The sequence below is a fragment of the Gallus gallus genome, chromosome 4 (assembly GCF_016699485.2).
Source record: "Gallus gallus isolate bGalGal1 chromosome 4, bGalGal1.mat.broiler.GRCg7b, whole genome shotgun sequence".
Lineage (NCBI taxonomy): Eukaryota > Metazoa > Chordata > Aves > Galliformes > Phasianidae > Gallus > Gallus gallus.
Window position 1 is genome coordinate 53,702,129 of NC_052535.1, and position 22,971 is coordinate 53,725,099.

At 47.2% G+C, this 22,971-nt stretch overlaps 1 protein-coding gene across 6 annotated transcripts; it reads left to right on the forward strand.

Annotated features, from left to right (window-relative positions):
• Positions 1 to 901: 901 nt before the first annotated feature.
• Positions 902 to 18,971, forward strand: NDNF (neuron-derived neurotrophic factor). Of its 6 annotated transcripts, none has more exons than XM_046940405.1 (5): positions 902 to 1,456; positions 1,642 to 1,712; positions 14,871 to 15,059; positions 15,969 to 16,093; positions 16,907 to 18,971. In XM_046940405.1, exons 3-5 carry the CDS (start codon positions 14,872 to 14,874, stop codon positions 18,298 to 18,300), a joined length of 1,707 nt encoding a protein of 568 aa, XP_046796361.1. In that variant the 5' UTR covers positions 902 to 1,456; positions 1,642 to 1,712; position 14,871; the 3' UTR covers positions 18,301 to 18,971. The 6 variants fall into 6 exon arrangements, with proteins under 6 accessions (XP_046796361.1, XP_015131858.1, XP_025005960.1 ...); XM_015276372.4 differs by having other exon boundaries at positions 902 to 969; XM_025150192.3 differs by having other exon boundaries at positions 902 to 963.
• Positions 18,972 to 22,971: the final 4,000 nt, after the last annotated feature.

Consider the following 22,971-nt stretch of genomic DNA (forward strand, 5'->3'; position numbering starts at 1 on the left):
TAAAGATAAGCTGATGGCTGAAGTCAAACTGCTCAGAAGTTTCCTGATCTCCTTCCCCTGGAGTGTCTGTTTTGCTGCCTTGGCACAAGAAGCTGCCCTTTACCACTTTCCCTCTTGCCCTGGGCGCTGTGAGCTGCCCAACCTGCCGCTGGCTGTTCACACGGAAGCTGTCCCCGAGCTCGGGGCTCTGCACTAAGCGAAGGTCTCCCCTGTGCTTTGACAGTGCCCATGACAGCCAAGTGGATTCAAGTGGAAATCGCCAGCTTCCTTCCAAATACACCTGGCTGCCTCAGTACTTCCCAGGCTGCTCCCCTGGCTCAGCGTGGTTCTCGGCCATGCCCTAAATCCCAGCAGGGATCTACACTTCTGACAGAGATTAATCTGTAGCATCCAAGCACTGGTGACCCACACACAGAAGCGTTGCTGCTTGCACGGCTCGGCAAATAACATTCAGGGGACGTGGTTCTGCTTGCACTGAAATCGCACGCAGCAGTACCCTGTAAGAACAATAGCACTAAAGCTGTCCTCAGGTTAGAAATAATCTGTGTGCCTGTGTGCAAAGCGCACGCTCTCACGAGCTCTTGGCCAGGCAGCAATATTTTACCTCTAACGACCTCACACCAGAGCCAGCCATTTTTGCTGGTTTTCCAGAGCAATATTTTGCCACGAGGTGACCCTAAATGTAAATGCATCCCCTAAACCAAGTGCAGAGCTCCCCACTGGCTCCTGCATGTTACAAAGCCTTGGGAAAAGGCGAATTTCCCTTGTTTTTCTTCACTAATTTGGACTTGTTTCGTTAGTTTCTCGCATTTGGTTATCGTTGAGTGCCTGCGTCTTCTGCAGGAGAGGAGAAACACGTGCCGTGAGCTGAGCTTTTGTTTGTATTTCTTCCCGAGGTGTTGCAGTTGGAGGCAAACATTCCTCTTGGAAGGAAGAAGCCGGGATGCTGCGTGCGAGCACCAGGTATTTGTAAGTTCTCCTATGATATGCAGACATTAATTCTAAACTTCCACGTCTTTCCTCTCTGCCCCGTGCTCCCACCCTCGAACCTATTTGAAAATGAGGAGTACTGTTGCACGGTGTGTAAAAGCAGGGACACGAGAACAGAACGATGACTGAACTCGGGCTGCCGTGGGGCTCTTTCTCTTGATTCTGGGCTCTTTTGGGTAAACTTACGTTTCCGAGCAGTCGGGCGGTGTTTGCCGTGTTGTGGAGAGAAACGGCCGCTCCGTGCTGGAAGAAGCAGCGCCGGTGGCCATCAGCAGCTCCGGGCAGCTGCGTGTCCGCAGACGGGAGCTCTTCTGGGCTCTGTGCCTTCGCAGAGCGAAGCTGATTGCTGCCTACAGCCGAGGGCAATTTGTGTCCCTTCCCCAGGGCACCGCTGTCAGTTTTGCTCAGCGGTTTTGCTGAGGAAAAGGAGGTTTTATTTTATTTTTGCCCCCGAGGTCTGCGGAAGGTAGGATGTGGCGTGCAGGGAGGGAACGGGTACCTTCGGGGGAATTGCCGAGCGGCTGCTGTCGGTGATCACTTGTTTAATGCTTGAGGAGGGCTTGACATCTTTATGAGTGATGTGCCAAAAACAGAAACAGAAAGAGGCTGGCTCCCCGATGACAAATGATACTTTCTACCTTTTCCTCGCAGGTGAGGGTAGAAACATCCGTCACTGCCCAAACCCGAGAGCCGCTTCCGAGCGAAACGGGGAGAGGGAGAAGGTGAGGGACCGCATACGCGATGCGGGGCCATCCGCAGGGCTGCGGGAGCCGCGATAAGCCCCATCCGTTGCCCTCTCCCGGCCGGGACGCCGCAGCCCCGTCGCCACAGGGGAGCGGCCCGGACCCGTCCCGCAGCGCACGGCCACCCCCGCGCCCCCCTTTCCCCCGGGGGCCGGGGCTCCCGGTACCGCCCCTCGGCCCGGAGCAGCGCGGCGGGGCGGGGCGGCCGCGGGGCTCCCCCGCCGCCCGCCCCGGCGGCAGCAGCGAGACGCGCCGGGCGCCGCCGCTCCGCGCCCTCCGCGCCCCAAACTTTGCCCTTCGCTCCCCCCCTTTCCCCCCGGCTCCGGCACCCCCTTTTAAGTGCTTTTAATTTTTTTCCTTTTTTTTTTTTTTTTCCTTTTTTTTTTTTTTTTTTCTTCCTCGCAGGAGGGGTGGGAGGGGAAGGGGCTATAAAGCGCGGAGGGACGGGCGGGACGCAGTCCCAGCTGCAGCCCGTCCCCGCCGGAGCGGGGGTTCGCCATACACCTCCCCCCCCTCCCGAAAAAGCCGGGCCCCGAGGGATCTCCGTGACGGGACGCAGCAAGGTAAGGCACCGGCACCGGCCACCGGCAGGGAAGGAGGGAGCACCGGGCCCCGGGCCCGGGCCCCGGCCCCGCCGCCCTCGGCTCCTCTGGGCTCTCCCGCCCTCCCCTCCCGCTGCCAGCCCGGTGCCGCTGCAGCCCCGCCGGGCGGAGCGCATCGGGAGCGCGGCGTTGGAGCGAAAAAAGGAGTTGGGGGGGGGGGAACAAAAAAAAGCGACGGCTGAAAAAAGTGAGCGGTGGGATGTAAGCCCGAGGATTTGCGTGGACTGTGTTTTTATTTCGGCAGCTCCCAGACAATGGCTACAAGGCGTCGTTTAATCACTTGCAGATACCGTTTCGATGCTTTAAACCCCTGAAGCCCGGCGCGGCTCTGTGCTCGCTCCGCGTCCCGCTCCCGCTGCCACCGAGGGGCTCCCGAGGGCCCGCTGCCTCCCCGCGAGGGCTTCGTTGTAACGCCGCAGGGTATCGCTGCCGTGCGGCGGCCGGGGGAGGGAGCAGTCCCAGCCCGGGTCCCGCTGGCGGGCAGAGCGGGCGGCAATGGGCGAGCAGCGGGGCAGCGCGCTGCCATCCTGCAGCTGGGCTGCACTGTAGCACCGCTCAGGGCTTCGTGCCTCGGTTTGTGTTAGGCAGAGCCGCTGGAGTTGTGCGTGTGTAAAAGAAGTGTAAGGTGTGGGGATGAAGCCTTCCCTACCCCGAGTGATTTTTGCTGGCTCGGCTGGTTGGGGCATAGCCCGGTTCCCAAATGGATAGTGCGGGAGTGTGGGACATGGGCAGCCCGCACCGTGCTGTGAGGGAGCAGGGAGACAACTGAGAGGGTCTGGTTTGCCTGCTGGGAACACACTGCTCCCAGCTTTCAGAAAAATGGCATTTTGCAGCACTCCTCATCAGGACTGCCTTGTCCTGTGCTGCTGCCACGCAGCACTCAGAGCTGCGGGAGAGGGCTGCGCTGCTGCGTCCTGCACCACCACCGAACTCTCTGGAGCACGTAGTGGTGTGGTCAGGATTCAAAACTTGTTCCTATTGAAGAAGGAGAGAGCTTTTAAAAGCAGATTTTGTGTTCTATTTTCAATATTACCAATGAGAAGTGCTGTTTTGCATGTCCCACGCATACCGTGCGGGTGTATTTGGGATCCTGCGGTTGCAGTTCCTCCTATTATCAGCTCCTCTCAGTCTGGATCTCGCCACCCACAGCTGAGAAGCCCCTCTTAATTTAATAGAGCATTGTAACGTTGCTGATAAAACCCTTCCCGCTGCAGCCCAGCTGAACCTTCCCGCTCCCAAAATCCCATTGGCACCTGGCAGCCAGCAGCTTGTGACAAGCACCGGGTGCCACTGTCACCCCACACTGCCACCCCCAGGGAGGTGCCGTCGGCCCTGTCATGTCAGGAATGCAGGTCAGGGTGGCAGCAAGCGTGATGTGCTGGCCAGTCCTATGCCACGTGGAATCCCAAGCAATTACTTGCCCGAGCGACCCCGCTGAAATTAATAGGGCCTCTTTTTTTTTAATTGGAGCCGGCTTTGCGCTGGGATCACCCTGCAGGACTGTTGTGTTGCGGACTGCTCCTTTGGAAGCACGGAGGAGAAGCATTTCACGTTCCGCAGTGTTTATAAATACAATATGGTGCGAGCTGTCAAGCAAGCTGCTCCGAATCACGTAACGCCTGCGCCCCGCCGGGCTCCACGGCCTGCGCAAGGCCTCACTGTGCCTGACAATCAGTACTGCCCCACAGCCCTGCTCGGTTCAGCTCAGCCCATCGGCCACAGTCTGTGGGACTCGTGCTCTGGGCATGAAGCTGGCCCCAGTCTTGGGGGGCCCTTGGCCCTGGAATCAGGGGATCAGGGCCTCTGTAGTGCGGAGGCTCTGTGGGGCATGGGTGCTGCCTGGCTCCATGGTGTGCCAGGGTTGCCAGTGTGGCAGGATGGGATGTTTATTAAACTCAGCCCCTGCTTTGTCTTCTGCGATTTATGTTCCGAAAGGCTCGTAGTAAACAGTTTATTAAAGAGAAATCCTGATTTATTTCTGCAAGTGGTTGCACCTCGAGGTGGTATCAAATGGTTTTGCAGGAGACCGGCTTGTATTCTTCCTCTGACAGTTTCGAAGATTGCTAGGAAAATAACGCAGAGACTGCGTGGGTTCGGATGAAGGCAGCCAGAAGCACACGTTGGGGTGCATGGGGCTGTCCTGTGGTGGGGCAGTGGGTTCTTCTGCAGAACATCTGGGTGTGGGTTATGGTGTGGCTTTCAGGAGGGATAGCACGTCGTGTTTGGCCTCGCCTCCGTCTTGAAGTCACTAAACTTTATGTGAATAATAAAACCGTAAGCCCATTACTTCACTATTTTCAGGGGACTATTTTATGGCCTTCTTCGGTATCTTGCCTCTTTCTAGAGCTGGTTTTATGTTGTGTGCTGGGTATTTGTCTTTTCCCTCCCCAACTTTTTTTTATTTTCATTTCTGCGGGAGGCGATTTGCACATTCATGCCGACAGACACCCTCTGCGTGCCGGCTCTCTGTGCAACCCTGCTGCATATTTTCTGCATTGAGGGTCTAATGAGGGCTGCACACCTCTCATTCAGCCCACTCAGAGCAGCCCATGTCATTAGCACCGGGCATTATGGAGCCGCGGCCATTCGGCCACTAATAAAGAGTTAACGTGACAGCGGGGCTTGGCTCCCTTTTTTCTGCTTGCTTACAAGCTGTAGAGAAGAAGGGAATGGGGGTTCAACAGGAGCACACAGAGAGCCCTAAGTGTGATTTTTCCAGCCAGGACATTGCTGTAGGGCACTGCACTTTGCTGTCCATGGGGGCATGGCCCTTTGGGATGAAGGGAAAAGAGTTATGTCCAAGGGATGGGAATTTCTTGGGGTATGACTCGAGTAGTGCTGGAGCTCTATCATGGAGAAGTGAGCATCCTCCTGGAGAAAAGGCTAAAGCCCCACAGAAGCTGTATCCCCAAACTTTGTTTTGCATTGTGACTGAGAACGTATTGTTTCCATGGCAGAAATCCATGTTAGGTCCAGCAGCAATCGTGTCTGTCTGAGGTAACTGCTTCACAGAGTTAACGCTGCTGGGAGGAGCTGGAGGGCGAGGAGAGGTTGTGCCTGAAAACTTCAGTGAGGTGTCACTAGGAGAGGAAGCATCTGCCCTTCGATCAAGAAATGGGTCAGGGCAATAAATTTGAACTCCAGGAGAGCATGTCTGAAGGCAGAGATAAATTAAGAAGAACCGGGATGGTAAATATTAAAAACTAGTTTTCTCTTTCAGAATTCATTTCCTGATGTGCAGCGCAGAGAGACGGCTGCTATGCTGATGAGAGCTGAACGTGAGCACTGAGCTGTGACAGGGGCTGCCAGAAAAACTGCATGGATGGCTTTGGGCAGGGCACAGCAGCCTGTGTGCAAGATGGCTGATGTTGTGACTCCAGCCTAAAATGTGTTGGTTTTACTGGACAGGTCTGGGGGTTGTGCTTACCTTGTAAGTGCTGTGCAAGCAGGCAGCAGGCAAAGCGCTTTGAGTGCCCAGGTCTGCCAGCCCAGAAGATGCCTGTGCTGTTGGAGGGATGCACTCCTGGGATGCTCAAGGGTGTGTGGGGCTGGCTGTTTTGGGGACGTGGAGCTGTGTGGCTGCTCTGCCTGTGGGCTAATTAAACGGAGTTATGGGAGAGACGTCTGCTGATTGCGTGACAGCTGAGATAAGGAGCCGTGGTCCTTGCTGAGAGCACCTGGAATACGAGAGGCAATAATTTCTCCTTCCCATGTCATTCCCTACTCTGCGGGTCCGGATATGAGTGCCCCTCCGTATGACCCCTGCGCGCCCACGAGGTGACACACGGCGAGAGCTGCGCTTCCGCTGCAACTTGCAGGGGAAAAGTGTTATGCACCTAATTAAGTGAAGTGCATTGGTACATGGCTTTTTTTTTTTTTTTAATTATTGTAGGAAAGGTAGTGTTAGAGAGGTTGTAACTTTATTAGGGTGAGAAGAATGATATTTTGCATCTTCCTCACTTCTGCTCTTGTCAGTGCCAAAGCGCTTCTCCTGCCACAGAGCCTGGTGATGGGAACTGTGGGTTTGGATTACAGAGATTGAGCAGTGTGATGTCCTGGCTGCTGCCCACTCTTAGGATGCGTGGGGAAGCAGAGTTCCTTCAGCTCCTTGGGCTGCTATAGCTGCAGTCAGTTCTCTGTGGGCTTTGCCTCCTGAATAATACTTAACTTGTATATGATTCGTAGGGCTAATGGGATCTCCTTCTTTGGGGAAGACTGCAGGGGCTCTCTCTGACTGATCTTTCAGTAATGAAGAATAATCATTTAAAACTTTACAGTCCTAAGGTGTAGTAGAGTTCCCATTTTGCAGAGAGGATTTAATGTCAGTCCGTTAAAGCTTTTAAGACCATTAAAGCACAGTTGTTGAAATAATACGTCCTGTGAAAAATAAGCAGTCTCTAAGACCCTTTCACATCATGTGAACAAAGCAGAGCTTGAGTTTGAACTCCTCCAACTTAGAGTTTGAATTGAACAAGAACAAGCATTTTAAAACAGGATGTGGACACTCCTTGCAGGCACGTAGAGCAGGACTGCAGGCACAAGGTGGGAGCCGTGCTGCCTTAATTCATAGTGCATGCTCCCATCCTCACTCACTTAAGGAAAAGCATTTGCAGGGCTGTAAGAAAATGCCTACAATTAGCACTTTAATTCCAGATGCATTCTGTTCCTTCTTTCTCCTATTCTTTCCCACCAGGCGAGGAGGGATGCTGACCCCAGGAGGGTCTGAGGGCCAGGGTCTGTTTGGACGTCTGCTCACCCGTGGCAGCCTGGCCTGCCACGTGCTCCCTGGGCGGCGGCAGGATGAAGGGCCGGCCTTTGGCCTGCCGGCTGCACAAACAGCCTCTGCTGAGCTCGGGCATGGGGCTGAGACCTGCCTATCAGTAAGCTGATCCCAAAACCCTGCATCACGGCTTCGCAGCTGACCCCAGTGGGGCTGTGGTGGTAATGGAGCAGGGCGCAGGGATCTCTGGGAGCCAGATCCCATGATGATGGACAGCCATCTCTGTCCCAATGGTCCTTAGCCCTTGGAGGTGCTAAATGATGCTGGCAGAGCCATGCCATGGTGTATATCTGCTCTTCTTCCTGAGGGGCCCTGCTTCCTCCTGAGCATCAGGTGCCTTTGCTGCTCACATTTGTCCCAGTAATTGATGAGAGGATGGGGAAATCAGGGCTAGTGTCTTCCTGCTTCACTCTAGGCAGAATTAACCTCACCTGATGGACACGGTGTGAAGGTTGGACATTTAGGGGAAGCAAAGTACAGGTTTTCTCTGGCATTGTTCAATTGACAGCACGGAGTGACTGCAGGTAGTTGAGTTGGGTGACTCAGAGCTGTTGGCTTCCTGGGCCAGCAACTTTCTCAAGGTCACTGAGCTGCCTTCTATACCAACCTGCCTTTTCTTGCCTTTTCTTGCCTTTTCTTGCCTTTTCTTGCCTTTTCTTGCCTTTTCTTGCCTTTTCTTGCCTTTTCTTGCCTTTTCTTGCCTTTTCTTGCCTTTTCTTGCCTTTTCTTGCCTTTTCTTGCCTGCCTTTTCTCTCTTTCTCTCTTTTTTTTTTCTTTCAAAGCAAGATCCTAATGAAATAAACATCAGACCCCGAAGAAGCCAGCAGAGCTGATGAAGCTGTGCCCATGTAGCCATGCATGAGGTCTGCCAGCTCCCATGTCGCATTGTTGTAGAAATATGTCAATACATCAATATCCATCCCCACAGCACTACATTTCATACTTTCCATTTTCAAACATTATACAAATGTTTACATGTTTGCAGCAGGCTTTCTTCAGCTAGGCAACACTGGACACAGGATGTGAGCACTGATGTGCTATGTAACAAGTCCCTGTAAGAGCACCTGAATGGTGCAGCATTCAGGATTTGTACAGTTCTCTTTGCTTGCCTTTAAAGCAGGTGATATTAAAAAGGAATTCAATTTTGGCCAGTAAATCCCACTGGAAAATTTGGATTCTGATGTTATTTAAGGAGCTGGAAATTTTAGGAGGTCTATGTCACTGCAACTATGGAGTTGCTTTTGCCGTGCCATCACTCTGAGGCGTCAGCCAGCACCGCAGATGATCACGGTTGCCTGCTGGGCTCGAGCATTGCAACAGCCATCCAGCTGTGCACTCACAGCTGCGCTGGGTGTTTGGGAAGCCGCTGCAGCTTTTTGTGCTGCCTCAGGTATCTGCAGGGGCAGTCGTTAGCTGGGAACCCCAGTCAATAAGAAGGAGTACGTGGTGTACCTGAAAATGAGGGTTTCTGAGATCTCACAGGAAAACTGTATTTGTGGAGGTCAGGAAGCTGGCATGAAAGCTCATGGGTTTGTGCTGGCTGTGGCTCGTAACTGTGTGTATGCATGTGCTATTCTTCTTGATAATGAAGAAACTGTGTTTCTAGTGAAAGAACTGCAAAGCAATGAGTGATTTTTCCCTTTTTTTAATCAACTACCAAAAAGCAGAAGAAAAATAGCATACAATTCCAGCGTCCTCCCCTGACGCTCCAGCCATCCTTGTCCCATGTGGATTTTGGCAGGAGCTGCAGCTTGTAATGTCATTTGGGGCTATTATAGGGAAGCAGTGGGAAACTTGGTACCAAACGGCAATGTGCTGGCGTTGGTTGTCATCTGTAATTGTGCAAGTGCGCTCCTCCCCGCTAATCCTCTTGCTGAAATCCATTACGGGGCGGCAGCAGCACCCACGCACAGAGCCCTGCTGCAGGCAGAGGGACTTGGCCTCGGGAAGTGGCTATTGTGTTGTGATTAAAGGGAAGGATTAGATTGGGATTTCCTCGAACAAGGAATTCAGTGCCCCACTTTTATTGCTTGTAACAAGGGGATAGTAATTGCTCTCCATTACAAAACACCTCAGGATCTTGTGATGAAAGATTTGTTGTAGAGCTAGGTGGCGTTCAGAGTCAGTTGTCTTCAATGGGCTAGAGTCATACAAACTCCAATTTCTCTGCCTCATCTGATTCTTCCTACTAGGGCTCAAAACCTGCTGAGATGATAGAAAAATTCTCCTAGTTTAGCTTTGAGTCTGGGACCTAATATTGGTGTTTCCTGTGGAAGACACTTGCTGTAGCGGTGTTGTTCTATGGGAGTGACACGTGTGATCCCACTGAAGGACGTTCATCCACATGGGCACATTAGGAGGGCTGGGCAGGTTGAACAGGAGTGGTGCCAGCCACGAGGCCTGCTGGTGCTGGAGCTATGAGGGGAACCAAGTGTTGTGTGGGAGCAGGCAGCCCCAGCCACTAGAGAAGAACTGGACATTGTGCCAGAGGTCTCTAGGACTCGTATTTTGTTCTTGACGCTCACCCATGGGTTGTGTGGAGGGAAGTGACTGTGAAGGAGAGAAGAGCTGTTTAGTAGGCAGTGGCTGGCAGGAGGAGGGGAGCTGCCAGGCCTCTCCCCAGGTTGGGATCTCCTGGCTCTGAAGGGTTTTTGAAGCATCCCGCTTCCATGTGCTGCATGACGGAGATCTCAAGCTCGAATCTGTTTCCACTAAAAGTGGAAAAATAAATACGGCTCAGTTTGGAAACAGAATATTCCATGTAAAATTTGATTTTTGATACCATATCTCCCCAAGTATGTTTGCTTTTCAACATGTCTAATTTGAGACAGCTCCACGTTTCACAGTATTCCCCCTTCGGAGTTAACCTCTCCCACAAGTTGCGGTTCATCACCACCGGTTTTCATTAAGAGCTGGTGGAAACGTACCCTTAACTTCTTCATACAGCCCTATTTCTGCAGAGCTGAACAGTTTTCCATGCTACTGCCATTTGCTTTACTGCCACAATACTTCTACTGAAGGGGAACTGTGGATTGAATTGGGATTGCAAGGGGTGGTGGTCAGTGAACCCCCAGGTTGGCAACAGGCTGGGCCCTAACAGCTTCAGAGGCATCGTCATGCTGTGTCCTCACGTACTGAAGGATAAGGGCATGATGGGGCATGGATATTTCCTCTCAGGGTGGGCAGTGGGCCCAGCCCCCTAGGTGAGGACTGCGGGCACAAGGCTGCAGCCAGCAATGGGCCCGCCAGATCGCAGCTTGTTCTTTCTAAAGAAAAACAAACAGACAAAAAAAACAAAAAGAAAAAACAAATGAAAGGCATACCAAACGTTTTCCAGATCCTTCAGGGAATCGTGAGTATTAAGTGCAGTGCCTTCGTTGCTCCCCTCGGGTCTCCCTCTGAGAAAACAAACTGACCCACTTCCAGTAAATACTTAAAATTTCAAAGGCGTTGTTGTTTATCCTTTGCACATTAAAAATGATTAATTATATTACAGTTGAAATTGGTAGGTGCTTTTAAATTGCTTTGTGTCTGTGGTGATAACTCTGCATGCCAAGCCACATACATTTGTGTTGTTTATCTCTGGAAACGAAGGCTATAATGGCAAAGCTCGCAAACTTGCCATGTTCCTATAATAAGTCAGAGAAGTCTGGCAGTGCACTTTCATTTTCAAAGCTAGACCTGAATCAAGTCAATAAATCTGCAGACATATTATGAGATGCAGCGTGGGTAATGCAAACAACCGAAAAAAAAAAAAAAACCCTAAAAAACAACCTAGAATTTAAAAATAGAGCATAAGCAGGAAAAAAAAAAGTTAACCAACCATATAAGAAAAAGAAATGCAACACAAAGGTACTGTGGCAGGCAGTGCCTTGAAATGATCCTCACTAAATTACAGTCGTACATTTTCCACTCTTTGTAATTAAACATTAGGTTTCATTTATTCCAGATGCATTTGCTTCAAATAAACCCAGATCTCTTGTTTTGTTTTGTTATTGCAAATTTTTCATAGGTCCCTGTGATCTGCAGACAGTGGTAAAGGATGTGCGGTGGGGGCCATGAGGATCTCTCTCTGTTGCGGTTTATGGTTGCATTCTCCTTAGATTTTCGCAGTTCTTTGTATGGATGGAGTTAGGTGTGCAGATGTCTTAGAGACCGTGCAGGGAGTGAGTGAATGGGATGTGGGGAGGGCTGGGAAGCCTCGCTGCTTGAATGTGATGTGTTCAGAAGGAAGGAGGGAATGGGAATCACTATGAAATCTCTGATCCAGTGTAATGATTTTCATCTATGTGCTTGCAGCTCAAGTTTATAAAATGGCCAGACTGCTGCCTTGATTTATTTATACTTTCAGAAAGAAAAAGCTCACCTCTGGCAAGGCTGAAGCACTTGCGGCCATTGCATCCCGCTCCCAGCTCACAGCCTGTGCTTCTGCTCTCCTGATCCTTTTGGGTGACCATGCGTGCCTGTGGCTGTCACCTTGGGCTGGTGGCTGGGGCTGGGGAGGGGGCCAGCGGGAAGGACGGGCCATCAGAGGGCACTTGTGCACTCTGGAGAAGGCAAGCGGCGCTTATTATTTCACTTAGGATTGTTTGCTTTGGCTCACTCTTAAATTCAGTGATAAACAGCAGGCAAATCCCTCCAGTCAGCGGGAATATATCAATAAAATATTGACTCTGAGTTGAAAAGAAAAGAAGGCAAACTTATGGAAAAGGGAACAAAAGGCATTTGGGAAGTGGCACGGTCTGGAGAACGAAAATCACAGGGTGTACTTCACGTCGTTCGTGTGGTGTTGGAGGGCAGGGTTCTGGCCTCATCCTGTGCCTGCGGTTAGAAAATAAACCAAGCTTGGGCTGCAAGGCACTGAGAAAGCAGAAACATTTGTGGGAGAGGGATGGTAGAACACTTGTATGTGTGCCCACAGGCGCAGTGTGCAGATCTGGGGGGGACGCCGTGAGAGTGAGCTCAGGGGGGAGCTTGTCCAAGAGGAAACATGGAGTGACAAATTCTTTTTGCTTTTCTCCCGATGTTTGGTGTGAGTGAACTGTGGGGATTTTAACTTTAAAGCTGTGCCAAATTAACCAATGCACTGAAAAAAAAAAAAAAAAAAAGAAAATCTGTTTATTAACTCATGTGAAGAAGTGGTGTGATGCTGACAAAAGGTTTTTCCAAAACTGCTAGTGAATTTTCAGTGCCTCTTTGCTATTTACATGTTCCACTTTCAGAAGTGTCGTGCATGAAAATTGGGCCTGTTTAGGGCCTGTGAGTTTGGATATGTGAAAATGAAGGCACTCAAAACCCCATTTACTTGTAAAGTAACAAAGCTTATAAAACGTTTGTCTTTCATTAACAGTTAACAGCTTTGCAAGCTATTTCACATATAAAATGGGCTGATGCTGGCCTGAGTAGGGAGTGAGGGACTAACCTTGATGTCTTTTGTTATTTTTAAGCTGAAATGATTTTCCAATTAGATACAGAAATCACAGACAAATCCCTACCTTTCTACTACACCACAGTAGTTCATGGGGACAGAAATGCTGTCTACTAAAGTTTTTAAAGTGGATTAGCTAGTGAAATTATTTAAGAACTGAAGCTTAGCCTGGGTAGTCCTCTAATCAAAAGTAGTTTATTTTGGTAACGGTTACACTGCAGTGGAGCAGGCTATACGAATATATGATACTGCAGTTTCAGGGGGTTCACGCAGAGGACGCTGTCTGTAGAAAGTGTCCGTGTTCCTTACCTAACCAAATAATCTGCCATAGCTGTATGATTAAGTTAGAAAGAATTTCTTCCCTGTTGGCCAACAATAATACATGAAAAGTCAATAAACAGCACGGCATAGCACACAGAGCTCATCCTGCGTCCTGAGAGAAGGGATTTCTGCTGACTTGGGTGGCTCGAGTCAGCCAGTATTTTGAGTTAGGATCTTTGCTCCCAAAGGCCAAATGTCATTAGCTGTGATGATAAGCATCAACACTTTGGTCTGAATTCAAGAAAATACGTCTGCTGTTGTCAAAACCTAGGTGAGGATCTGGTTGGGATAAACTTTGACAAACCCTGGGAGAGCCAGCTCGCGACTGGACTGCATGTTGCAGCTCCGTATCCTAGGTAAAGCCAGGTACACTGAAGTAAGCTCTCAAATAATAACAAAAAAGCAATTTAAAACCTGTGAGTGATGGAGATGAAGCATTACACGCCCTGCAGATGGGGAGTTGCTGCCACGGAACCTCCCTGCCCTGGGGCCCTGCATTGCTGTTGTGAGGTTATCACTGAATAAATAACGGGGCTGCAGCTCTTTTTGGGTTTTCAGAAGGTAACCGCAGGAGGGGGAAGGAGGCGGACACTGATGCTTCCCTTGGGGGCATGTGCTTATATTTTTGTTAAGAGCTTGAAAGGGAAAAGTGATTTTATTATGGCTTAAACTACATGATGCCACTTCTCAGCGAGCCCTGTATTTACTGTTTTTACGTAAAAGCCTGGAGAAAGGTCACGGTGAGGGAAAGAAAAATCAACAGCCTGACAGATTTAATGTTAAATGTAAAAAGAATGAGTTTGTTATGAAGCAGTAATCAGCTTATCCTGCAGTGTAAGGACCAGGGCATGCCCTCACATTCGGACAAGAAGAAAAGTACAATAAAACTGCTCCCTCCAGCTTAGTGTTTTTATTGTGCTTTTCCCCAAAGCTGGTGGCTAACACAGCTTAGGTAATGGCCTAACACTCTTTTTTCCTAATTTTAGGAATGTAATCATCTAGCGGTTTAGACTCACTGTACTCATACCAGAAATGGGCTGCATTTCCCCCCACCTCATACCAGAGCCATTATATGTGAGATCATCTGCTGTACTGAGAGGAGATTTGCAGTCCATCCTGCTGTATATGTTAGCGTAGTCATTACTGACCTAGTTGTAGACATAATAATGAAAGGCTGAGATTACGAATTATTATGCCTAATTTGTAAGGGATTCACTGCTTTTGTGTTTTGCAATTCCCATCAGGCTTGAGGATTAAGCCCTGCTGAATTGCATGTTAATACCAATGTGCTTCAAATATATGTGGGCTTATATCACATATTTTCCTAATTCACTATTTTTATAAACAGCAATTTCACTGGAAATATTTACTTTTCAGAGACTTGTTGGAAGCCCAGCCAAACTCTGCTGAGCAAAGTTAGCTTGCTGTACCCTCCATCTGCTCTGATCCCACATCCAGCAAGCTCTCCTATGGCAAAACACCAAACTGCAGCTCTACCAAAGGATGTGCAAGGCTTTTGCTCTTTGTTAAAGAGAGGGAGATATACCAATTTCAAACCACTGTGTGGGCTTGGTTTCAATTACAGCTCGAGATGAAAACATCTTATTTACATACTTCATCCAAATGCTCTGACAGTGCAAGCTTGGTCCTAACAACGTGTATTCCCAGTGCTCACGTGGTGATACTGTGAAGGTTCCTATAAAACATAAAGGGCATGTAACATCTTTGTGTGTATGCGTGAGCTTCAGTGGCAGAATGAGCCTTTCAAAATCATTTCTCTTTTCTGCTCTGTGCTCTGCAGCCTTGAAATGCATCTAAAGGTATGCAGAAGGCTGTACTAAGCTGCTTGGCAGCCCTAAATCAATGTGTGGGATTTGTTGGAGAATCTTTGTGAACAAATAGGTCACTACTAGACCCGGTTTGTATCTTGCTGCAGTCTCTCAAGCAGCTCCTGCCATGTGCATGGCTCAGCCCTCGCCAATCTGAAATCCCTGTCATTGCTGCAGGATGCTCCTGCTCCACTGCCCGCTGCTCTTGCTGCTGCTGCCGCTCAGCTCCAGGATGCAGAAGCTGCCTACCAGAGATGAGGAGCTATTCCAGATGCAGATCCGGGACAAAGCGTTTTTTCATGATTCATCAGTCATCCCAGATGGAGCCGAAATTAGCAGCTACCTCTTCCGAGACACACCTAAAAGGTATTTCTGCCCAGATTAAGTGAGGACATGGGTCTTAGAAAACAGCAGCTTTATTTGTTATGTATTTTGAATCAAAGCTGGATCTGAGTAAGAGAAATGCAAATGCCATCACTCTGTCTGGTGAAGTAAGTAACTATGTGAGCTCCATCCCAGTCTGGCCTCCAAGCTGAAGGTCCACGCAGTTTGTTTGATTTCTGCTACAATCCCAGAGCCCTCACAGACCACAGAAATTCCCTGAAGCAGGGCCACTAACCATGTCTGCAGGAAAAGGGAGGGGAAGGAAAAGCTACAGGCCAATACCACCATACTTGTTTGTCTTTATTTCATAGTGTGCTTTAAAAAAGCAGCTCAAGCCAGTCTGGCCTGATCGCCCACTTCCCAGCCTCAACCCTAGGGTCAGAAAATACTGAGGTTAGGCAAGAGAAGGAACTGAGCCAAAGAATTTAGGGAAGACCAGCGTTGCCACCATCCTCCATGAGTATGTGTATGTATGTGCTTCTACGGCCTTCATCTGGACACGTTGAAAAGCATGTCCTGCTTTGAAGAGCATAAACCTAAACTCCAGGAAGGGCCCTGTTTCCCTCATTTGTACCTCTGTGACCATTTTGTGACCATTTATAGTGTCTGTGGTTAGTGTAGGGGCAAAAGGTGAAGCTGATGGAAGGGAGGGCAGGCGACCAGAAACTCCTATAGCATGATGTCTTAGCAGCACTGTGCAGCTGGGGGCCTTAGCCCCTCACCTCCTTAGCTCATGCCAACTAGCCTTCCGGCATTTCCTCTTACTGCCTGTAAGTTACATTTTTGTCCCTGTTGCCCCAACACGGTCAACCTTAATAACATAAAATCAGCCCCTGACAGTTGGTGCCAATAGAATTTATTGATGCTAAGGGTCTGTTAACCTTCCCCTAGGTACTTTTTTGTGGTGGAAGAGGACAACACACCCCTAGCAGTAACAGTGACACCCTGTGATGCTCCCCTGGAGTGGAAACTGAGTGTACAAGAGCTCCCAGAGGAAGCCAGTGGAGAAGGTTCAGGTAACAACCCATCCAAGGCTTTCCTTACCCCTCCATCTTTCACTTTTCTCCTGGATTCAAAGCTCCTCAAGCCAATGTCAGCACAGTGCTGAGTCTCGCAGCAGGACCATTGCTATGACCTTTGGATCTTCAGCCCTAGTCCTGCCTTAGTGCACAAAAGTGGCAGTAGGTAGCAACATGAGAAGGAAAAGAGCTGTAAAAAGTGAAAACAAAACCTGAAGTGAATAGGAGAGGCAAGATTTGCCTTTCTGTAGGGTTCAATTGGCCCCTTCATGAGCCCATCTATTGACAAGGAGCTTACTTGGAGATAGCAGTATGATGCCTGCTCAGGAGAGGAACAGAGACTGTTCAGATGTCAGTCAGAGATTCTCACACAAGTGCCAAATGTCATCTGTGCTGGATTGCATGGGGGATAGTCACCTTTGGCCCTCATTGTATTTAGGCAGACAGCATTAGAGTGACTCATAGGTCCAAGTGTGAAGACCCAAGCCTAAAAACAGGGAGCAGAGTCAGTTTCTCTGGGAGTGGTATGGCACATCCAAACTAGGTGTTGGCGTAGTCTGGTGGAAAATATAGCTGCCATCTGCAAGACTCTGGTAACACTGGTCAGGTGTGGTTCCTATTGCCTTTGTTAACCTGAGTGCCAAACCCTGCTTTATTTGACAGAACTATTGGTAATACCTTCATAAGAATGTAAAACCTTTCTTTATTCATCTGACATTTGCATTTTATGTAGAAGTGTCTCGTGTAGTTTTCTTTTCTCATATTCTTGGATCATGTATGTACAAATGTTTTTCTTTGCTTATAACTTAGGAGAACCAGAACCTCTTGAGCAACAGAAACAGCAGATTACTAATGAAGAAGGCACAGAGCTGTTCTCTTACAAAGGCAACGACGTTGAGTATTTTGTGTCCTCTAGTTCCCCTTCTGGTTTGTACCAACTAGATTTGCTGTCAACAGAGAAGGATACACATTTTAAAGTGTATGCAACTACTACTCCAGAATCTGACCAACCTTACCCTGAATTACCTTATGATCCAAGAATTGATGTTACTTCTCTGGGACGTACGACAGTAACGCTGGCATGGAAGCCAAGTCCCACGGCCTCATTGCTGAAACAGCCAATTCAGTATTGCATAGTCATCAATAAAGAGCACAATTTCAAAAGCCTCTGTGCTGTTGAAGCCAAGCTGAGTTCTGATGATGCCTTCATGATGGCTCCAAAACCAGGTCTGGATTTCAGTCCGTTTGACTTTGCCCATTTTGGCTTCCCCTCAGACAGCAATGCTGGCAAAGAACGTGGTTTCCTAAAATCACCATCAAAATTTGGGCGTCAAACATCCTCAAAGCCAAGAGTTGACCTGCATAAAGTTTGTATTGGGAACAAGAACATCTTCACGGTGTCTGATCTGAAGCCCGACACACAGTACTACTTTGACATGTTTGCAGTAAACACTAACACAAACCTGAGCACCGCATATGTTGGCACCTTTGCCAGAACGAAGGAGGAGGCCAAGCAGAAAACAGTTGAGCTGAAGGATGGCAAAGTTACAGATGTGTTCATCAAGAGGAAGGGAGCCAAATTTCTGCGGTTTGCTCCTGTTTCATCTCACCAGAAGGTCACCTTTTCTGTTCATTCATGCCTAGATGCTGTTCAGATCCAAGTTAGAAGAGATGGCAAACTACTCTTGTCTCAAAACGTGGAAGGGGTACGGCAGTTCCAGCTGAGAGGGAAAGCAAAAGCTAAGTATCTAATTAGGCTGAAAGGAAACAAAAAAGGTGCTTCTATGCTGAAGATTCTGGCAACGACAAGGCCTAACAAGCAGTTATTTCCTTCTCTTCCTGAAGATACAAGAATCAAAGCCTTTGACAAACTCCGCACGTGTTCCTCAGTCACAGTGGCATGGCTTGGCACACAGGAGAGAAACAAATTCTGCATCTACAAAAAGGAGGTGGATGACAACTACAACGAGGAGCAGAAGAAAAGAGAACAGAACCAGTGCTTGGGTCCAGATACAAGGAAGAAGTCGGAAAAGGTTCTCTGTAAATACTTTCACAGCCAGAATATACAGAAAGCAGTTACCACAGAGACAATCCGGGGCCTGCAGTCTGGCAAGTCCTACTTGCTGGACGTGTATGTCATTGGGCATGGGGGGCACTCTGTCAAATACCAGAGCAAATTGGTGAAAACGAGGAAGTTCTGTTAGTGCACCTGTAAATAGAGATATATGGAACTCCACTCTGAACATTATCCTACTTCCCAGTATACAGATTGACTACTTGCACAGCTGAGAAGTTGTGGTCTGTATTTGTACTGTGTAGAAAAGATATCAACTTGTATATTTATGTTTACATAAGTGATTGTTTGGAGGAACTGAGGCTGGTGCTCTCTGGCAGCATCTGACAGCTGTACTATCATGTGTCTGGTGACCCACATTTGATGCTCAGTAGATGTCTGAGGTAGCAGGAAACCTTGCAGGAACTGACATTCCTTCGCTTCCACATTGCATGAACTGCTTCTAAATTATTTTATACTTAAAAGGCTGAGATAAATCATTCATCCACCTTGTTACTCACACACAGAACAAACAGGAATACACCCTTTCTCTGAGTGTAGATGGTAGAGTTTCTGTAAATTATTTTACAGAGTCTTGTTTTAAATGTTTATGTTTCTATGATTGTAAACTATTAAAATCTTTTCCCATTAAAATACAGATCTAAACTAAATATTAACTGAGCTGCACATGAATCAGTTTCATTGCTAATGTAAATTCTTACCTCGCTGATTTTCACATTTAAATACTGTATGTATTTCATGTACAAAGTTGCCATAACATTATATTCCTGTACAGAAAATTAAAAAAAATATTAGATTATATATTGTTTCTTTTTTCTTGACATTTTAAGGGGAAAACAGAGTTAGAGACAGAAGAGGCAGGCTGCAACTTGAACTAAATTCAGTTAACACACACTTATTTTTTCTTGTTCTTCATCTTTTGGAGCAAGGTGGCCAAAGTCCAGGAGAAGGAATTACTGGAGTTACAGAAAGAGAGGTTAAAATCTACAGGGGAGCCATTGGAAGAAGGGCATTTGTGACATACTCTGCGTCTGCTCTGATAGGAGCACTAGAGGAACAGGACAGCACGGAAGAACTTTGTCCCAGATAAAGAAGGGTCCCGCTTTGTCTTGGTTGCAAGTGCTTCTGATGTATAGCGTTCCTTAGAAGTCCACAGTCTGAGTTAGAGCAAGCATACAATTCAAACAAATAACTCACCAGAGAGCCAGACGTTATTTTTGTTAGGTTAGCATTGAAAATATTTGCTTTCTGAATGCTGCTACAGCAGTAGTAAGTGGAGAGGATTTTTTTCCATTGACAAGAATAGTAGTGCAAAGAAAAAAAAAGAGTAATTTAAAATGCAGTTATTTCCACTGTGTAGATTTCTTTAAGATATTAAGTGTCTGGATCTCATCTTTTCTAAATTTTCTTATTTCTTTGTTTTTCCACATGTCACCTTCACTGACTCAGAAACTTGTATAGAGCTGCTTAATGGGAAACACACTTCTCAGAAGCAGCTAAAGCAACCCCATTTCAAGTAGCTAAGAGCAGGATTCACACTGCATCACTCCTGATACTATAGTGTGGCTCAGGGCCTCAGGACGGGTAACCGAGACTTCTTCTTGACTCACGGTATACATCAGTGCAAACTGCAGGGTGCAGTACTTAGGCAGTGAATGTTGGCTCTCTTCCTTAGGTGTCTGTCGTACTTTCCTGGTGTTTATAGTCCCCCTTGGGAGTCTGATAATACACTCAAAGAAAGATGAGGGGGAAAATCAAAGAGAAAGAGGCCAAAACCTGCAGAAAGCAGATCTCTCTTAGGCTTCTCACAAGGGAGACAAAAATTTGATCCCTGGGGAGATGCTCTCCCATTTCCCTTGGCTTCTTAGTGCTGAGCTCTTCAAGGTTTCCCTTCTGCTGCCCCCAACAATTTTGATCTGCACACTGAGAGGCAGCAGCAAAGTTTCATGGCTGCACAAGCTCCTACCTCACTCCATACATAGAGTTTGCTGTTGCAGTTCTTGAAGGTGCAAATGCTCTATTATAAAGTCTGACAAGAAAAAAGTTGTTCTGTTTGATTATATAATATACCTAATTATTGAAATTTAGATTTCCCTGGAGACGATCCCTCCTCCTCATTCAAAAGCATCTGTGATCTCTTAAGCTGGATGACATCAGTAACACAAGGTAAACTTGCTGGATTATGGTAACAGGGCACAGCTGAGCAGTCACTACAGGTAGGAATCCCTCAAGGACCAGTCTGATACCAGTATTGACTCAGTAGTTGCAAAGGATATACTTTCCCCACCTTTCACTATCCAAAAAGCCACTGAATCCTTCAGGTAAAGGCAACACTTGCACTTCTATAAGCTTTACATTAGTGCCATTATTTATTTGTTTGTTTGTTTATGTCAGGGAATGGTACTCCTTCCATTGATATATTACAACATTCCCTTCAAAATGTGCATTTTGCAGCCATTCTAGCTCCATTTGTTCCATTTTTCCACATTTCTCTGTTGGTTATTGTATGGGAACTATTGAATCACGGCCTGAACCTCTGATTGACCACCTGAGGCGAGTGCTGAGTCAGCTGCAGGGGCACAGGTGAACACAATTTCACCTGAGTGACCGGAAGGGGTGGAGCCTGGCTCCACTTCTCCTAGACCCCATTTAAGGGCTGACTCCCAAAGAGGAAGGATTTCTATCTGGAGATCACTCCTCTTGGAGCCCTTCTACAAGCCCAGGACATGGGTAAGCTCTTTATTTCATTGCTCCTTTGTAAACACGATAATCTCTCTGGTTCTATACCTGTATACCTATTTACCTTACAATCTGTATACCTGTTTGCCTTACGGTTATTCATCCAGTTTTGCTTGATTTTTCTGCCTTTCTAGTCACTTCTGTTCACGTTGGGTAATAAAATGAAAAAATTCCCCAACGTGCATTCATCTTCTATATCTGAATGTGGCATTTTCAGAGAGAAATGTCACCATATCTGCAATTCATCTTTTCCTAAACTAGCTTTATTTCTTCTGGATGAAACTGAGATCATACTAGTATCATGTTTACTGATCATCCCATTATTATTCAAATCTTAATACAGTCAGTTGGATCTGAAAGAGGTCTGAGGCATGCGGTTCTTCTTTTAAAGGATGGGATGGAAGGGCACCAGAATCTGGATGGAAAAAAAAAAAAACCTGCTGCCCTTAAGTGGGAGGTGTTTGAGGCAGATTTTAAAAGTTAAACAGGTACCTAATTGGTAAGTTTTAGGCTGAGTATTTGTGGGTTTTTTAAGCACCAGATTTGAGAGGTGATAAAATTGAAACATGAGCGTGGAAATAGAGGGTTAAATGGAGTTTGGTGTGTAAGTCTCACTGAGAACAAATGCTGTGCTGGGGTCTGGAGCTGAGGAACATGCAGGACTATAGGGAAGCAATACATGGTGGCCCACACTGATGGCAGCTCCTCATAAAGGCTTATCAGATTACTGTGACTTCAGAATTATTTAAAAACTAAAGACATGTTTTAACAAAGCAAATTGCTTATGCTTGCTTATGCTGAGTAGAACACTTGAGACTGAAACACTATAAAAAGCTCTTACAATAGGTTAAAGGACTGGTGCTTTCAAATATTGTGCTTCTATTAGCACACCATTGGTCTTTGACAGAGTCCTAGGCACAGTCACTTCCCACCTGCTGTCGTGTCCCCCATGTGGTAGTGTTACAGACACCGGCTTCTCTGTTTTCCACAAGTGGTACTCATTTTTATCTTATCTTGTAAAAAAAAAAAAAAATACTGCTACTATTAAAATCAGCAACAGACCTTGTACTTGTGAGTGCAGCATTTAGTTCCAAATTCAGACTGTCACAAAATGATGCTAATCTGGCCAACAGTCCTGGTCAGATTTTAAAGCCACTTTCAACAAGCACTTCAGGTTACAGAATTACTCCGGGGGAGCTTCCTTTTATGTCTCAGATAACATAATTCAAACCCCCAGTTTAGACACAGGTGTGTATTTCATTGTCCTGCTTGTCCAGCACCAGTAACATAATGGCTGAAAAGTGTGATGTCTGCTTGCTGTGTTTTTGTCTGCTTTAGAAGTGCAATCCCATTTCTCAGAGAAATAAACAAACTCACTCTTGGCACAGTGAATGAAATAAGTAAAAAAAGAAACTATGATGAGCTGCTGGGTTTTGGTCCACAGTACTATTCTCAAAACAGTTTGGTAGTTTTCCCCGGTGCTTGCATTGACTTTATTAGTAGCTACCTGGTGCAATCTGTGCCAGCTGGGTTCCTGTCTATAACATGATGCTCTGTGTCTGCAGAGGGACCTGCTGTGGCTGGAAGTTAGCAGAGGGTTCTTCTAAGCAGATCCTATTTCAAGACTTGGGCTTTAAAATATGAGGCTCTCTAGAGAGTATAAGGACAATGTGGATTGACAGCATTTGATAAATAATGTGTGTAGTAAATTGAAGTTGTTTCTTTGGCCAAGAATTTATTTTAATATTTGAGAAAGGGAGGGTGTTTGGCTTTTTTCTTCCCAGTTGTAATCTGCATTCTTCTTAACCACAAACTAATTGCTTACAATGGAGTAAAGCAAACTATTTAACTCTATTTCCACTCATTTCCCCTTTCCAATTTCACTGTACAAGCATTCTTGCAGGTCCAAGTGAAAATGTACAGATAAAGTCTCAGATATACAGAGAAAATACTTGGTAAGATTCTGAATGCCAAAGTGCACATAAAGTTCTTGCCCTGGTGCAAAAGTTAGGAGGGATAGGAGTACTTCAGAGATGTTAACATTTCCTTTTGTGTCCTCTTC

Excerpts from the sequence above, each read along its gene's own strand:
- NDNF (XM_046940403.1), top strand. The coding sequence starts at position 944 with ATGCTGCGTGCGAGCACCAGGTATTT. Across the intron at positions 970-14,870 it reads CGTGCGAGCACCAGGTATTT|GATGCTCCTGCTCCACTGCC; the intron begins GTAAGTTCTCCT and ends TCATTGCTGCAG. Across the intron at positions 15,060-15,968 it reads TTCCGAGACACACCTAAAAG|GTACTTTTTTGTGGTGGAAG; the intron begins GTATTTCTGCCC and ends ACCTTCCCCTAG.